General features: G+C 38.7%; 2 protein-coding genes across 22 annotated transcripts in view; one reads left to right on the top strand and one right to left on the bottom strand.

Annotated features, from left to right (window-relative positions):
- Positions 1 to 10,652, top strand: part of ppp1r13bb (protein phosphatase 1, regulatory subunit 13Bb) — a 112,529-nt gene extending 101,877 nt beyond the window's left edge. For all 5 annotated transcript variants that reach the window (XM_069916516.1, XM_069916515.1, XM_069916517.1 and 2 more), the window contains 3 exons: positions 5,729 to 5,895; positions 7,424 to 7,623; positions 9,720 to 10,652. In XM_069916516.1, coding sequence (XP_069772617.1) covers positions 5,729 to 5,895; positions 7,424 to 7,623; positions 9,720 to 9,761 — 409 coding nt within the window. In that variant the 3' untranslated portion in view covers positions 9,762 to 10,652. The remainder of the gene's footprint in view (positions 1 to 5,728; positions 5,896 to 7,423; positions 7,624 to 9,719) is intronic.
- zfyve21 (zinc finger, FYVE domain containing 21) overlaps positions 3,151 to 15,258 on the bottom strand; it is a 33,884-nt gene continuing 21,776 nt past the window's right edge. For 13 of the 17 annotated variants that reach the window (XM_069916534.1, XM_069916532.1, XM_069916533.1 and 10 more), the window contains one exon: positions 3,151 to 3,248. In XM_069916534.1, the coding sequence (XP_069772635.1) occupies positions 3,159 to 3,248 (90 nt within the window). In that variant the 3' untranslated portion in view covers positions 3,151 to 3,158. Of the gene's footprint in view, positions 3,249 to 11,132; positions 12,166 to 14,388; positions 14,448 to 15,258 lie in introns of those variants that run through there. The other 4 variants (XM_069916525.1, XM_069916528.1, XM_069916539.1 and 1 more) reach the window with 2 other exon arrangements.

Genomic DNA, 15,258 nt, shown 5'->3' with positions numbered 1-15,258 from the left:
GGGTAGCAACCCTGAGATCACTACCCTGAAGTTCCTGTCCTTTAACCTTGCACCTACCTCTTTGAACTCTCCTCGCAGGATCTCCTCACCCTTCCTACAACATGTGCCTGTTCACCCTCCCTCCTAAGAATGCCGTGAACTCGATCTGAGATATTTCAGATACTGGGACTAGGAAGGCAACAAACAATCCGGAATACTTGATCTCTTCCACAGAACCTCTCATCTGTCCCCAAACTATGGAATCCCCTATCACTATAGCTTGCCTTTTCTCTTCCCTTCCTTCCTTATCCACAAGACCAGACTCCAAGCCAGAGACCTGATTGCCGAGACTTGTCGCTGGAAGGTAATTTCCCCCTCCAGCGTTATCCAAAATGGTATACTTGTTATTGAGGGGAAAGGCCACCGGGGTGCTCTGCACTGCCTGCCTCTTCCCTTTCCTTCTCCTGACTGTCATCTAGATACCCTCCTCCTGCCTCTGGTATCATCCTTGTGAACCTCCTCTGAATCCTCTTCAATATCAGCATATCTTCTCTTAAATGAGGATCCCAAAACTTCTCCAAGTCTCACCAGTGCCTTATAAAGCCTCAGCATAACATCCTTGCTCTTGTATTCTATTCCTCTTGAAATGAATGTTAGCATTGCATTTGCACTCTTCACTACTGGCTCAGCCTGCAAGTTTACCTTCAGGGTATTCTGCACGAGGTCTCCCAGGTCCTTTTACAATTGGGAATTTTCACTCCATTTAGAAAATAGTCTGCCTGTTTATTTCTTCTACCAAGGTCCATGACTGTACATTTTTATATTTCATTTGCAATTTTTCCTGCCCATTCTCCTAAACTGTCTTAAGTTATTCTGTATTCTCCCTGATTCCTCAACATTACCTGCTCGTCCACCATCTGTAATCTTGGTCACAAACTCATTCCCACTCATTCCATAATCAAAATTACTGATATACCACATTAAAGAGAAGGGACCCCAACACTGACCCCTGTGGAACATCACTAGCAAGTGGCACTAGAATATGATCCTGTATTCCGTTCTTTGCTTCCTGCCAATCAGCCAATGCTCTACCCATGCTAGTATATTTCCTGCTATACCATAGGCTCTTATCTTGTTAAGTAGCCTCATGTGCGGCATCTTGTCAAAAGTCTTCTGAATATCCAAATACACAACATCCACTGCATCTCCCGTATCAAGCCTGCTTGTCACTTCTTCTAAGAATTCCAATAGGTTTGTCTAACAAGATTTTCCCTTAAGGAAACCATGTTGGCTTTGGCCTAACTTGTCATTTACCTCCATGTACCCTGTAATCTCATCCCTAACAATCGATTCCAACATCTTCCCTAACACTGCCGACAAGCTAATTTGGTCTATTATTTTCTTTCTGATGCCTCCCTCCCTTCTTGAATAATGGAATGACATTTGTAATTTTCCAGTCCTCTGGGCCATGCCAGAGTCTTTTGATTCCTGAAAGATCATTACCAAAGTTTCTACAATCTCCATAGCTAATTCTTTCAGAACCCGAAGATGCAATCCATCTAGTTTGGGAGATTTATCCACCATTAAACCATTCAGCTTTCTGAGAACCTTCTCTCTTGAAATTGTAGCAGCATTCATTTCCTTTCTCTGATACCCTTGGACATCTCACACACTGCTAATGTTTTCTACAGTGAAGATTAATGCAAAATACTCCTTTAGCTCCTCTGCCATCTCCTTGTCTCCCATCATTATTTCTCCAGTATCATTTTCTAGTTGTTCTATAGCTACTCTCCTGTTTCTTTTAATTTTCATATCTTGAAGAAATTTTCATCTTTTTCTTCCTTATGAATTATTTTGTTGCCTTCTGCAAGTTCTTAAAAACTTCCCAATCCTCAATCTTCCCACTAATTTTTAGCTTTCTTGTGTTCCCTCTCTTTTGCTTTTATGTTGGCTTTGATGTCCCTTGTCAGCCATAGCTAGGACATTTCTCCATTCAAATATTTCCTTTTTTGGGAAGTATCTATCCTGCACCTTCCCCATTTCTTGCAGAAACTCCATCCAATGCTGTCCTCTATACTTGTGCCCCTTTCCAATCTACTTTGGTCAGATCCTCTCTCATACCACTGTAATTTAATTTTCTTCACTGTAATACCGACACATCTGACTTCAGTTGCTCCTTGTTAAATTCAAATTGAACTTAATCATTTTGTGATCACTTCCCTCATTGTTCCTTTCAACAAGCTGGTTATAGGCATTTTACAAATTCTCTCGAGATCTAAATCTACTAGCATGTTAAAATTCCTCATGACATACTTTCATTATCTATTTACAGTTCTTTTATTTGTTTACATGTTTACGCTGTGTACAGTTTATTTTTTGCACTACCAATTGATGGTAATTCTGCTGTACCTGCAGGAAAAAAAAGAATCTCAGGGTTATATATGATGTCATGTATATACTCTGACAATAAATCTAAAAATTGCTCAGAGACATCTTGGATCCGAGCACCTGGGAGGCAACACACTATCCTGAAGTATCCTTTGTGGCTGCTGAATCTCCTGTTTTTTTATCAAGTCCTCTATCACTATTGCTCTCTCTGTCTTCACTCTTCCCTTTGAGGCTCAGAGCTGACCACAGTACTATTGGTCTGGCTGCTGCTTTGTCCAGAAAGGACATACCCCTCATCAGAATCCAAAGGGGTATACTTGTTCCCGAGGAAAATGGCCACAGGGTGGCCCTGCACTGACTTCTTCTCTCCTTGCCTTTCTCAGTATTCACCCATGTACTAGCTGAATCCTGAACTCTGGATGGAACCTCCGGCCCAAAGTTTTACCTATGAATTTTTTGGCTGATCCTGAATTCATCCAGTTCCTTATTACGGTCTTTCTGGAGCCTGCAGCTGGAGTTGGCTGCACTTCCCGCAGGTGTAATTGTTATGGAGATGATGAAATTCCATGAAGTCCCACATTAGTCAGGAGCATTCCACTGCCATTACTCCTTCAATGTACTACTGGCTACCAAGTCCAGATAAGCAATAATGAAAGGAAAACACTTAGAAGGTAGAAGGCCTCAGCCGACACCTCTTGAGCCAAAGCCTCATTAGGCCACTCATACAACAGCCGCTCCTCTTGATCGTCCCGTCTCTTTATTGACTATAGCTAATTAACCAATGGAGAAATTTAAGAATGCAGCCACCTTTCCCGACGTTGTTTTAAACACTCCACATTCCAAGTCTTGCTCTTGCAGATCCCGATGAGAAATGAGCAAACCTGTAAAATAGTAATGGGCTAAGCTCTTTAGAAGCAAATAAATGTTGAAATGATTTATAATTTGCCAAAGTACCGTAAATATCTGTGTATAATGCGAAAAAAAAATTCCCCCTTTTTCCACTCAAAAATAGGGCGGTCGCATTATACAAGAGAGTAAAATTTTTAAAAAAATTTTTGGCAGGCGAGCGGTAGTCGGCAACACGACTCGGGCGGGTGAGGGAGGGGAGGGGGGTTGTATTATAAACGGGGGTAAAACTTTTCCCCCTCAGAAATGGGAGGGGTCGCATTATGCACTGAGCGCATTATACACGAATATTTACAGTACTTGAGCAGAATAATAGCTGATGAAACTTTTCATGTAGCTGCAAATTCTTGCATATGGCAAACAAAAACAAGTGTATTTATCAGCTGTTGAATGACTTGGAAATGTTAGATTTAATATCAAATATGTCTAACCAATGAAATCAACAAAACTGAAGAATATAATTGAGGAGTTCTAATTCAATAACGAAATTCGTTAGAAAAAGAAACATAGAAAATAGGTGTAGGAGTAGGCCATTTGGCCCTTCAAGCCTACACTGCCTGATCATCTACATTGCTGATCATCTACTCAGTACCCAGTACCTGCCTTCTCCCCATACCCCTTGATCCTCTTAGCCACAAGGGCCAAATCTAACTCTCTCACAAATATCGACAAGAAACTGGCTTCAGCTACTTCCTGTGACAAAGAATTCCACAGATTCACCACTCTCTGAGAGAATTTTTTTTTCCTCATCTCATTCCTAAAAGACTTCCCCCCACCCACCTTATCCTTAAACTGTGACCCTCCCCTTCCAGTTCCGGTTTTCCCCAACATCGGGAACAACCTTCCTGTATCTAGCCTGTCCAATCCCTTAAGAATTTTATATGTTTCTATAGATCCTCCCTCAATCTTCTAAATTCTAGCGGATATAAGCTAATCAATCCAGCCTTTCTTCATATGTAAGTCCTGCCATCCCTGGTATCAATCTAGTGAACCTTCTTCGCACTTCTTCCATGGCAAGGATGTGTTTTCTCAGATAAGGAGACCAAAACTGTGCACAATACTCCAGGTGTGGTCTCACCAAGGCCCTGTACAACTGCAGGAGAACCTCTGCTCCTGCACTCTAATCCTCTTGCTATGAATGCCAACATACCATTCACTTTCCTCACTGGCTGTACCTGCATGCCCACTTTCAACGACTGGTGCATAGCGACACCCAGGTCTTGTTGCATCTCTCATATTCCTAATCGGACACCATTTAGGTTATAATCTCTCCTGTTATTGCCTCCAAAGTAGATAACCTCACATTTATCCTCATTATTTTGCATCTGCCATGCCTTGGGCTACTCACCTAACTTGTCCAAGTCACCCTACATCCTCTTAGCATCCTCTACACAGCTAACCCTGCCACCCAGCTTCATGTCATCTGGAGATATTGCTTTCTATTCCCTCATCTAAGTCATTGATATATACTGTAAATAACTGTGGTCCCAGCACTGACCCTTACGGTACCCTACTAGTCACTGCCTGCCATTCTGAAAAGAACCCGTTTTTGCTTCCTGTCTGTCAACCAATTCTCATTCCACCTCAATACCATAGCTCTTATTCCATGTGCGTTAGGTTTGTACACTAATCTCCTGCGCAGGACATTATCAAAAGCCTTCTGAAAGTCCACATCCACTGGTTCTCCCTTATCCACTCTACTAGCTACATCCTCAAAAAAATTCTATTAGATTCGTCCGACATGATTTTCCCTTCATAAAACCATGCTGACTCTGACCGACGATATCACTACTTTACAAATGTGCTGCAATCGCATCTTTAATAATTGACTAGCATTTTTCCCACTACTGATGTCAGGCAAACTGTTCTATAATTTTCAGTTTTCTCTCTCCGTCCCTTCTTATAGTCACAGAAAATATCCAAAATCGTTCTTTTCTCTGTTGCTGGAGAGGCACTACTAGTACAGGTTTGACATTTGCTTGAAGTGCATCTTGTATTTTGCCTGACCAGTTACTCTTGACACGACGGATAGGGTGAGGGAGTTTTGATTTTTGCTCCTCATGGTGAGATAGCATTTAAAGATGTGTGGTGTGGCTGAGATTTGAAAATAATCAACATCCTATGATGAATATGGTAATATTTAATGAATTCCTTTTTGTAAAGAGTACATTTTGTATTTGTTTCTTCCAAAGTGATTATTCCTTATAGTCTTATGATCAGAATAATTATGATCGGAACTAAACTGATTCCACACATCAACAATAGATAACATTGAGGAATCTTTAGTTGTTTTTACAACAATTGAGAGAGCTGTTTTTGTGATTAAAGAATTAAGGTCTCTTACATTTGAAAGCACAATCTAAATAATTCTAAAATAATTTATACCCTTAAATATTTGGCATACGAGTTACTTTTGTTTTTGAAGATTTTCTCAATGAGCTGCTTTTCTTTTCAGGACACCTCTCCACTGTGCTGCTTCATGCAACAGTGTCCAACTCTGCAAACTGCTTGTGGAATCTGGTGCTGCCATTTTTGCCACTACAATCAGTGATGTTGAAACAGCAGCAGATAAATGTGAGGAAATGGAAGAAGGTTTTGTACAGTGCTCACAGTTCCTTTATGGTGAATATCTGTAAATTTGATATCTTATAAAAATGTATCAGAAAGCGTTTCTCCACCCCATGTCCAATCTTCTTGCTGCGCTAACTGTATACCGAGCCAAGGCAAAATCTTAAAACAAAATATTTTGGAAGTACTCAGCAAGTCGGGCAGGATTTGTGGAGAGTGAAACAGCTCAATAGTTGTAATGAGAGGTCATTGATTTGAAATGCATACTGTTCCTTTCTCTGCAAATGCTGATTGACCTGTGGAATATTTCCAGGATTTTCTTTATTTCAGACTTTAAGTGTGTTATTTCATCTATATCTTAATAGATTCAATGATACTTTCTCTCCATCTTGTTCAGTCTCTGCTTATTCTCTTAATCTTGATGTGTTCAGAATTTATCATTTATGGAGATAGCAGTGTCAGATGTTCAGGGAACTAGCAATCCAAAGTGATTTATTATTTTACTTATGTACAATTGAGTTAATAATGTAAAATGGTGTAATTCTACAATAACCAGAGAAATAACTGTTTAATATCTTTTTTCTTTGGCTTGGCTTCGCGGACGAAGATTTATGGAGGGGTAATGTCCACGTCAGCTGCAGGCTCGTTTGCGGCTGACAAGTCCGATGCGGGACACGGTTGCAGCGGTTGCAAGGGAAAATTGGTGGGTTGGGGTTGAGTGTTGTGTTTTTCCTCCTTTGTCTTTTGTCAGTGAGGTGGGCTCTGCGGTCTTCTTCCAAGGAGGTTGCTGCCCGCCGAACTGTGAGGCGCCAAGATGCACAGTTGGAGGCGAGATCAGCCCACTGGCGGTGGTCAATGTGGCAGGCACCAAGAGATTTCTTTAGGCAGTCCTTGTACCTCATCTTTGGTCCACCTCTGTCTCGGTGGCCAGTGGAGAGCTCGCCATAGAACACGATCTTGGGAAGGCGATGGTCCTCCATTCTGGAGACGTGACCTGTTTAATATACCATTGTTAGAATTGTATGCTGCACAATTTGATGATTGAAGTGTGAAGATCAGTTTTGAGGATGATGGCTACTTGCCATTTGAATATGTCAGAAATCAGCAATTCCATTTTTTGGTCATGTAATGGATTGTCAGTTGATGACAAACTTCTGCATAGATGGAAACAGGAGTAAAAAAACCCAACGCTGGAGAAACTCATACTGAGCTTTGTCATCAACTGACTTGTCATCCACAAACGAGCCTGCAGCTGACGTGGGCATTACCCCTCCATAAATCTTCGTCTGCGAAGCCAAGCCAAAGAAAAAAGATATTAAACAGTTATTTCTCTGGTTATTGTAGAATTGTAGAGCAAAGGTAAAGGTACATAACTAGTGTTTTGGGTTTGAGCCCTTCATCAAGGATGGAAACAAGAGGCTTGTTTTCATCTATTTCATATTCTAGAAAAGAAACCCAGAGTTTTAAAGCTATGATTGTTTTGGAGTCAAAGTAATGTTTGACTTTGCAGGCAGAACTACAATTACCTATGCATGTGTGCCTACATGTGAAATAATTCAGAACTATTTTCAACCCACAATAGGAGTGCAAGAAAAAATGGGTGTCATGAACAAAGGTGTGGTTTATGCTTTGTGGGATTATGAAGCCAAGAACAGTGACGAATTGTCATTCCATGAAGGCAATTCTCTGACCATTGTGAAGCATAAAGATGATGTTGAAACAGACTGGTGGTGGGCTCGTTTGAATGATAAAGAAGGCTATGTTCCTCGCAATCTGCTTGGGGTAAATAAGAACTCAATATTTTGAGACTTTATAGTTTTTATTTTGCTTTTTCAATTTTCTTATCTGTTAGGAAAAAAAGTAACAAAATTATGTTAATGAAGCAGGTTAAGGCAACGTTTACGATTTTGCTATTGAGATGTTGTAGGCTGTTCATATTTTTTTTAAACTCTGTTGACTGTTATTGGGCCATAAATGGGTTCCAATGGTCTTGAATGCAGTGACTCCAGGATTCTTAACTTGGAGTATACTAATTGCGTTAGATTAGTAACCAGAGACATTTGCAACATAAAATTTTACGGATCAATTACTAATTTAAATATATAAGGGTTTCTTGTGGATTTTTGGGTTTTTATTTTTTAATCCTTGGGTTTTATATTGTGGAACTTGGGATGAATTCCACAGAATCCTAAATAAAAAGGATTCTGTCATCTTTACAAAATGTAGCAGTAGTTATTGTCCTTTTATTTTTAAAATGAAGTGCAAAATTTAAAACCTACACTTTGAGGCTTGCCTCCACAGACTTGCAAAGTTGTGTCATGCTGAAAGTATTTGATGGAGCTGATGTTCTACTTTTATCACAAAATGAAGTGGAGAAAATTGAGACCCTGTGCGTGTACTCTGGACTTAAAAGCAATGAAATGCTGAAGGAACTCAAATGGTCTTTTCAGCATCCATAGGAGATAGATAATATTCTCAATGTTTCAGTCCTGAGCCCTTCAAGAAAAAATATCAGAAAAGGCAGAATATATCAGAAAGTCTCAGAATTCAAACAATGGGGAGGAATCCAGACCAACAAAAGGTGTTAATTGGATGTGATAAGGGATTAGTTAGAATTTATCATTGTGCGAAAGGAGACAGGGAATGGAGAGATGACGGGGAAGCAGGGGGATGGGAGAAGGTTTTTACAAAGGCCAGAGCAGTCGATTATTAATGCTATCTGGTTGGAGATAAGGTGTTGTTCCTCCAATTTATGGGTGGTCTTAATCTGGCAGTACTTGAGACCATGGACAGACATGTCAGCAAGGGAATGGGATGGAGAATTGAAATGGGTGGCTAATGGGAGATCCATGCTATTGTGACGGGTAGTGCAATTCTGCAGGGATCACTCCCTCCATGACTCCCTTATCCATGACTCCCTCCCCACCAATCGTCCCCTTGGGACCTTCCCCAGTGACCGCAGGAGATGCTTCACATGTGCCCACTTCTCCTCCATCACCACCATTCAGTGCCCCAAGCAGTCCTTCTAAGGGAAGCAACATTTCACTTGTGAATCTGCAGGGGTCATCTACTGCAGCTGGTGCACCCACTGTGGTGTCCTCTACATCGCAGAGTCTGGAAGATCACTTTGTTGAGCACTTCAGTTCTGTCTGCCACAGCGGTGTTGATCTCCCAGGGGCCACCCATTTCAATTCTCCATCCTATTCCCTTGCCGACATGTCTGACCATGGTCTCGTGTACTACCAGATTGAACCCACCTGTAAATTAGAGGAACAACATTTCATCTTCTGATTGGGCACCCTCAACTGGATGGCATTAATATCAACTTCTCTGGCTTTCGTTAAAATCCCCCCCTGCTTCTTCCCTCCTTTCACACAGACATGATAAATTCTACCTAGTCCCTTATCACATCCAATTAACACGTTTTTTAGATTGGACAAACAGTCCAAGGGCTCAGACCTGAAAATGTCAGCAATATATCTTTCTCTTATAGAGGGTGAAAAGACCAACTGACTTCCTCCAGCATTTTGTTGTTTTTACTACAATCACAGCATCTGCAGTCTATCATATTTCACTCGTACTTGTGTCCCATCAAACAGGTATCAAAAATAGTAGGCCATGATGCTGTACCATTCACAGGACTCTGGTTGGACTTCTACCTAAAAACCATCTTTCTCTGTTATATCTTGGTTTCTCTAATCCATGTCGTTTTATAGGAGATAAATGAGATGAGCCTTAAAGGGTAGAGAATTCTAAAGATTCAACATCTTTCCTTAATTGACAAAGCCACTATAAAAATCTAACTTGCTATCTGTTCTAGAGCAGTATTGTAAATTTATTGAGCAATACAATTAATTTTTGAACTTTTCCCCCCACAGTTATATCCAAGAATAAAGCCTCAACAGAGATCTCTGGCATAAGGTTATTCTTAGCTCTTCTAATCAACCCTGGAGCAGACAATACTCTTCACAATAGAAGAATCATCCAACCAGAGGAGAAAGTAGATATTTATGTCCTGTAATTTGGATATGCAGTAGTTTCCTTTATGGTGCTTTTCTTTGAACAGTCATATTGCTACTTCTGAAGAACACCTGGCATTTGCACCAGATGCCAAAGCTGGCATGTGCATGCCCTAAACCCAGTGCTCATACTCATGGGTACACAATGGAGAGATGACTTCATAGACGATGGGAAATGTTTCATAATTTGGTTTCAGAGAGGAAGTTAATTTAGATTGGCTGTGTGTGGACTAATTTGGTTTTGTGGTAACAGGATTGTGGAATTGTGCTTGAACATGAAGGAAATTTAGTGCTACTATTGAGCTGAATAAGGGTTTTTGCAAGATGAGGTATACTCCTGCAGCTGTTGAGATAAATGAAGTGTATGTGATTGGTGGAATGATGGATGTGAGAAGTGCACGAGAATGTTGAAATCCATGAACCTGTGTCGTCAATGGAAATGATGCAATAATTTCCCCATTTGGTTGCAGAACACTATAGCACTTGTAATAACTATTCAGATATTTCTATATTAGAGTATTATTTTTTCCAATAATATTTCTTTGAAATTTTTAGCTGTAATGAGTTTATAATAACCTTTGGTCTGTTATTAATGTCTCAATTTTCATCATTTAAGTTGTTAACTGAGCACTGTAGTACTGAATGTAAATATTGTGATGTACAAGATTTTAAACAGTGGGCTATGTCTGTCAAAACTTTTTCATAGTTGATAGTTTAATCTTTACAGCAAATACACTGCTTTGCCAATGTTTATGTAAACATGCACAATAAAATACAATGGCATGAAGGTAAGATTCATTACAAATTTTATTCATGTTATCCTCCTCAGCTGTTTTGCCAAAAAACAGGACTTCAGCTTTCATTTAAGCATAGAATTCTCCTTTTGCCTCTTCAATCTCCTAGCACATTTTACATTATCAATAAACTATTTAAATAGCTCATCACATTGTATTGCAAAATATTTCATTCCAGAGAAGTTGTTGATGGGGAACAGTACATAAATATGTCATTTACCAGTAAATACCTGATGGGAAAGCGGGTCCAACCATACATCGTCTTGTGTTCTGCACTGATAGTAACCAGTCCTTTAACATTATGCATTAGTGTTACTGAAGAAAAAATTGTCCTGCATGTTTTTGTATTCTGTTTTAGTGGCTTTCCCTGTTGTCCTTCTAAATCTGTCTTGTTACATCCATTTATTGAGAAATATTACACCATACAGCTAGGTGTATGATCTTTTACAACAAATAAATTAATTCAACTCAATCACCATCAGAAACAAGTTTCCATTTTATTTTTTTAAATATACAGAGGATGCTTGTAATTAATCCAAGATGCATTTATCTAACATGAATACAAATGGGAAAAAATAAACATCAGTCTTCTTCTGTATAACCAGAATTTAAATTGTACCATGCATCTGGTCTGGAAAACTGAACAGCTAAGAGGTAATCCCTTCTTCCTCCCTCCCTCCCCAAAAGTCTGCAAATTTCAAATTTAAACTCTGCACAAAATATTCCAGAACAAATAACATGAAATTAGGTTTAAATACAGGGTCAGTATTTCAGAACCTCTCTCTACAACCTAGCATCTTGTCAACATTGATTTAGTAAAGTTACCTTTTTTTCAGCCAGTTTTGAAACTAAATCAGTTGCAACTACCACATTTTCAATTGATTATTAAAACAATTATAGGTCCCCAAAAATAACTTATTAGCCTATAAGTACATAATTACAGGAGGCATCCACCCCTATGGAGGAAGGGAAAATTCCTTTTGGAAAGGGAAGAATGATTTTAAAAACAAAAACTGATGGCACGTTGTGGGCTTTAGCATTTCCCACATTTTAAAAATTAAATGTAAACATTTTCAACCTTCAATCAGAGGTCAAAACCAGCTGTTAAATACAGAACTGGTCTTTAACAAACATTTTCCACTTGAAATAGAACTTTTATACTTCAACAGTAAAATAAATTTTGCAAATTCTTGAAGTGCTTTTCCGTTAGTGATTAAAAATAGATTATATTTAGCAAAAATTTAATTTAAATGTGAAAGGTTACATTTAAAACATTTAAAATTTTTATATTGCACATTTAAATGCACCAAAAATAGTTTTGAAATTTGCTGCATTTAAAAAGTGTATTCAGAAAAATTACTAATACAAAAGTACTAAAAACTGATTGTATATCAGAGCAGAAAAACAAAATGTTATTTCTTTCCATTCCTCTTCTGGCTGAAAGCTGCATCTGTTTCTCAGGAACTCTGAAATAGTTATTGGTCCCTTGATTCATATAGAAGCTTGGCTGCCTGTGGATCAGGATAGTGATTGCTATTAATAGTGGGATGGATGAAAGAATGGAAATGGAGGACGTGACAACTAGTACAATGCAATTCTAACATCATATACCAACATCTTCAGATTGAGAAATGAGTATTGCTGGAAACAAAATAGTTCTCTTCCTTTATACTAGTATTTAAATCCATTCAATACTTGTCCCCATTAGACCACAAGAAATATCGTGTAAAATAAAATTGGGAAATTTCCGTGAAGTAAACAGAGGCTGTCAACTTTACAAATTCCATACAAACTGTCTTTGTGCAATGAATGACGATATTGATTGCTTACAAGTGGTAAAATGAAAGTGTCTGGTGAAAGTCTATTGTGTAATATAGTTTAAACAGGAATGTTCCTCTGTACTAATTAAAAAAGATAATCATGGCAGCCAAATATTGCCCAGGATACCAAAGCAACTTCCCCAGCTTGTCAATCATGTTACTGGATCCTCCTTGTTTACCCAAGAGATATCTGCTTTAAAATTCATTCAGAAACATTCTGATTATACTACACTTTGGTATCATTCTGGATTTCATATTGGCTCTTGCATCAATCCCTTCGAATTGAGGCAACAATATTATCACTGAGCAGAAGACCACATTGGATTTGAATAAATCAATTACCAGTATTGACTAAAATTAGAGCTTAAATTCAAAATTCCACTTTGAACTCTAGATATTACTTAATCCCTAAAACCTTGCTGCACTTTCAGCCACAAGATATACACCATCCATTCTAGCAGGTTTTTAAAAAAATCTGAAAATACAAGTCCTGGAAACAATCAGGCAATATTTGTAAAAAATAAGAGGGTTAATCTTTTCAGTCAAAATTATTTGGTTACCTACAAGTTTGACCTTTGTCTCTCAACATATGGACTCAAATTTCATCCTGGCCAGACATATGTCCTGCTTCCAAGATGGCTGTCACAGGTGCCCATACTCAACTTCGTAATTGCTCTCAAAAGTGACTGGGTACAATAAACCCTCTCGAGCAAAGCAGAAGCACTGATGAGAGAGGAAGCCAGGTTTGTGCTCCCCAACAAGTATTTAAAGTATGTCAATTTTTCTGATATCCTATCAGCTTCCTCTCCACCTAAATATTGGGAAAAAAACAGTCTTCAGACCTTGCACAAGACAAACCATTGTTGCCTTGAAGAGAGTTTCTTGTCTACCCTTCTGGAGATCTGCAGTGTACAATTCTGATTCAAAGTGCTCCTTCGCCGCTAGCTGTGTCCAAGTTCTCAAATCTCATAAAAGCTACATTTTGGCCAAGCTTATTGTTTATCTGCCCTATGATGTGGCTTGGTTAACCAAGCCTTTTGAAAGCTCTTTAAAATATTCATCCATGTTAAAAATCACCAAATAAATGCTGTTGCACTAATTTGCCATTTTTACCCACTATCATTCTAAAGCAAACTTGAGTCGGTTTTATTTTCAAAGTGAAGTAAATTACAGGGCGTGGCCACGTGAAGGACCTAGACAGATATGTTTTGGTTGAGCTCTCCATGAAGATGACAAAAAAGATGATCAAAACTTGAAAAATCAAGATTTTCTTCATCAAAAATGGATAAAGCTAGTATGAAGAAGCTGAGGCAGCCAAGAACAAAGACTGAAGAAGCTCTTATTCAACCGGGAACATGAGGTGAAAGTGTAAAAAGGGAGCTGTGCAAAAATGGCTATGGGACCAGCAGAACCGGGTAAAACTGGGGACTCAGTTCAAGAATTGACCATCATCCTGAAAAAAAAAGAGAATTTGAGCAACCGATTCTCAGGTGTTTTGACAGTGATGAAAGATATGACAGAGAAAATTACCGAAATAAAAGATTGAAGACCTGGAGAGAATGGATCGAGGAGAGATGGAAAAACTTGAGGCTTTGAAAAAAGGTTAAAAAATGGAAGTCAGATAAACAAGGACTGCTTGACAAAATTGACAGTGTAGAGAACTTTAGTCAATGGAATAATGTCAGAATCATTGGAATGAAGGAAGGAAGAGCCCCAGTGAAACATTTTCAAAAATGCATCTCACAAGTGTTGGGAGAAGTCAAATTTGGAGAAAAATTACAATCGAGAGAGCTCATCGAACACTAGGACGCAGAAGAGCCAGTGATCAGAGACCAAGACCAGTTCTGGTGAGACTTTTAAGCTACCAAGAACAGGAGACCATTCTCAAAGCATATGACTACTCTAAGCAGAATAGTGGCCTACCTAACGTTAATCGTGAAGAGGTACTTTTTTTTTCAGACTTTTAGCCCATCCTTGATTAAACAAAGAAAATAATTTGAAAATGTGAAAAGACAACTATGTTCTAAGAACTTGAAATACTCAATGATATATCCTGTGACTTTGAGAATCAAATTTGCAGAAGGGAACCAGCAATTTTTCAAGACCAAGAACAAGATGGATGACTTCCTGCAAAGAGAAGAAATTGAAACAGCCCTGAGCACCCTACAGGCTAATAAATCACTGGGAGAAGATGAATTTCCACCTGAGTTTTATAGACAATTTAATTAATTATTAATGCTCCTTTTAAATGGATATCCTGGACTAAGCTGTGGAAACACAGACCCTCCCAGAGTCATTCTCAATCATGATTATTACAGTGTTACTAAAAAACTGTCATATCCCTGTTAAATGCTGATTATAAAGATACTAGCAAAAGCAATGGCTAATAGGTTAGGACAATACTTGCCAAAACTTATACACAGGATCAAGAAGGATTTGCTAAAGTAAGGCATTCCTCAAATAGTCTAGGAAGATTATTTAATATAATACACATGGCTACATTTGAACAAAATTCAAGTATTACAGTCTCCCTAGACGCAGAAAAAGCATTTGACCATTTGGAATTACCCTTTTTATTTAAAACACTCAAAATTTGGTATAAGCAGAACATATACAAATTGGATTAAAACTTTATACCATGAACCACAAGCTAAAATAATGAAATGTTGGCAATGTTCCCCTTGAGTAGAGAGGGATGTCCCCTGTCCCAATGCTTTTTTATTTTAGCGATTGAACTGCTGGCAGAGATAATGTGAAGGGATCTGGATATGAAGGGCTTCAAAG

Source organism: Narcine bancroftii, chromosome 2 (assembly GCF_036971445.1).
Source record: "Narcine bancroftii isolate sNarBan1 chromosome 2, sNarBan1.hap1, whole genome shotgun sequence".
Lineage (NCBI taxonomy): Eukaryota > Metazoa > Chordata > Chondrichthyes > Torpediniformes > Narcinidae > Narcine > Narcine bancroftii.
The sequence above is the reverse complement of the archived record's forward strand: the minus strand, read 5'-3'. Positions and strand labels throughout refer to the sequence as shown.